At 35.8% G+C, this 2,717-nt stretch overlaps 1 protein-coding gene across 1 annotated transcript in view; it reads right to left on the bottom strand.

The window, feature by feature from the left end:
* Nucleotides 1-2,212: 2,212 nt before the first annotated feature.
* LOC100634247 (spectrin beta chain, non-erythrocytic 1-like) overlaps nucleotides 2,213-2,717 on the bottom strand; it is a gene marked incomplete at its 3' end in the record, with an annotated part of 1,845 nt that continues 1,340 nt past the window's right edge. The window contains exons 7-9 of the mRNA XM_020005539.1: nucleotides 2,569-2,717; nucleotides 2,339-2,521; nucleotides 2,213-2,294 (exon numbers count right to left, since the gene is read on the bottom strand). The exon at nucleotides 2,569-2,717 is cut by the window's right edge and continues 104 nt beyond it. Of these exons, the coding sequence (XP_019861098.1) occupies nucleotides 2,213-2,294; nucleotides 2,339-2,521; nucleotides 2,569-2,717 (414 nt within the window). The remainder of the gene's footprint in view (nucleotides 2,295-2,338; nucleotides 2,522-2,568) is intronic.

The following is a 2,717-nucleotide window of genomic DNA, read 5'->3' as shown; positions in this document are numbered from 1 at the left end:
TGACGTAATGACATATTGAAATTAGATGTTTCTTGAACGATACTTAACTTCTGGAAACAGGGAGCTTTGTGCCTATAAAAAATTACTCCCATTAGCCTTGTTTCTATAGACACAAGAGTTCAGGTGTGGATGCATCTAGCAGTCAGTGGGAGTCTGGGAGAGCAAGAAGCACGAAAAAGCCATCACTAACTTTATATTAGTTAATTAATATAGATTATTAATCAAAATTTAAAGGGACACATGCACGGAAGCACGTCATCTTGAAAAACTGGCCCGTTTTTCAAGATGACATCATTAATAATGACGTTTAGTATTGATAACTATTCATAACGTGCGGCTGCGCCCCTAATAATTAAGGCAAAATGGCTACTCGAGTGGCTACTTGTAAATATTCCTGGTGTTTCTTCACTAAAAAGAGTATCTTGGGGTGGCAAGAGATAATTCTGTTCGAGAGAAGTGTTCTACAGATGCCTACTCCTGGTTCTGCGACTGATTGCTCTGTCTCTACTCTCTACGCGTGTCTAAACACGTGTCATAACTATTAATTAATGATCTGTTGCACGCCCAATTTAATGTTTACTTCCTCTACAGTAACGTGTGCATTCTATTTCCGTGAACGTGTCCCTTTAACCCCAAGGATTGGTTGGATCAAAGCTCCAAAACTTATCACATCAAGAAATCAAGGCCTTCAAACTTACCAGATCAAGGGATCAAGCAGTTATTTTCCGAATCAAAATTTTTGATCCCGGTCGCAAACATCAGTACAGGCTATATGCAAGTGACACCCCCTTGCACTACATGTACATGTACATGTAGTATACAAGTTTAGTAGCACATTGTGTGATTGTGTGTTAGCTTGAAGAACAGTAATGGCATCACCATTAGTGATATCACTCCAAAGCTCTCTGCTGTTTCCATTTATTATGAACAATTCACAGAGTTAGTGTTTATTAGATGCAATAGTAAATTAACTATAATTGTAATTTTACTTTATTTTTACACTTATTGAATATCTAGTACTTATTAATGTAATTAAGCACTCTGGAGAATGCTTGTTTTTGTACTTAAGCACTTATGTTAAAGCTATAGATTTTGCTTGTGCTGGTACTCCTAACACATTTAAGTGCTTGTGTTTGTGTTTAAGCACATTACCTAGTGCTTGACCCCATGTCTGGCTATAGTACAGGGAAATTTTCAGAAATCGGCTCATTTTAAAAATGGCCGTAACTTGAAAAATTGAAGTCGGAATCAGCTCAAACTTTCTACACAGCATAAGGACGTCAATATATATCAGAAAATGTAATAAAAATTGGGGGTGATTTCAGAGCCATTTTTTGGGAAAAACCATGGGCTATAGTACAGGGAAATTTTTAGAAATTGGCTCATTTTAAAAATGGCCGTAACTTAAAGAATTGAAGTCGGAATCAGTTCAAACTTTCTACACAGCATAAGGACATCAATATGCATCAGAAAATGTAATAAAAATTGGGGGTGATTTCAGAGCCATTTTTTGGGAAAAACCATGGGCTATAGTACAGGGAAATTTTTAGAAATTGGCTCATTTTAAAAATGGCCGTAACTTAAAGAATTGAAGTCGGAATCAGTTCAAACTTTCTACACAGCATAAGGACATCAATATGCATCAGAAAATGTAATAAAAATTGGGGGTGATTTCAGAGCCATTTTTTGGAAAAAACCATGGGCTATAGTACAGGGAAATTTTCAGAAATTGGCTCATTTTAAAAATGGCCGTAACTTGAAGAATTGAAGTTGAAATCAGTTCAAACTTTCTACACAGCATAAGGACATCAATATGCATCAGAAAATGTAATAAAAATTGGGGTGATTTCAGAGCCATTTTTTGGAAAAAACCATGGGCTATAGTACAGGGAAATTTTCAGAAATTGGCTCATTTTAAAAATGGCCGTAACTTGAAGAATTGAAGTTGAAATCAGTTCAAACTTTCTAGACAGCATAAGGACATCAATATGCATCAGAAAATGTAATAAAAATTGAAGGTGATTTTGGAGCCATTTTTTGGAAAAACCATGGGCTATGTACAGGCTTTTTGGGCAAATTTTAAAGCAACTTTAGAAAATTTCCTAAAAATCTAATTTTGACTGGAATCACATTAAACTTTCTGCATACCATAAAAAGATGTACATGCATTAGTTAATGAAATAAAAATTGCTTTGGGTACATAAGAACTCACCTGAGCCATTTCACTCAACCAAGTCTTCCTAAGATCAGACTTACGAGCAAAACGTTCCGCCAACCTTTCCAGTTTTTCTTGCCTATAAATAAAATCAATAACATCTCCTCGTGTTGGAAGTGATACCGTATTATTTCTTTTCTCAGTGATACCTCACGCTCGTGCTCAGCACTGTCGAGATTAATCCAAGCTTGAGTTATATCTGATACCAGTTTCCCTTCAGGTGGGTACCAGTTCTTCTGATGTATAGACCTCAGTTTCATCTGAACGTTAAACAGCTGGACTTCTAGATTAGTCCTCTCAGCATACCTAAATATAAAAAAAATTCCATGTCATTTTAAAAAGCATTATTTTACTTTAATGGTTTCTCTTTCGTCCTGTATGTTTTGAAGGCTATCATTAACTGGTGCATCCCTTCCAGAGTGTTCGGAAACCTCTTGTCACTGAGTTTCAGTATAGTATCTTCAATCCATTTCAATAGATCGCTAGTCTGGATTAGATATCT

Source organism: Amphimedon queenslandica, unplaced genomic scaffold, assembly GCF_000090795.2.
Source record: "Amphimedon queenslandica unplaced genomic scaffold, v1.1 AMPQUscaffold_11302, whole genome shotgun sequence".
Lineage (NCBI taxonomy): Eukaryota > Metazoa > Porifera > Demospongiae > Haplosclerida > Niphatidae > Amphimedon > Amphimedon queenslandica.
This window is presented reverse-complemented; position numbering and strand designations above follow the sequence as displayed.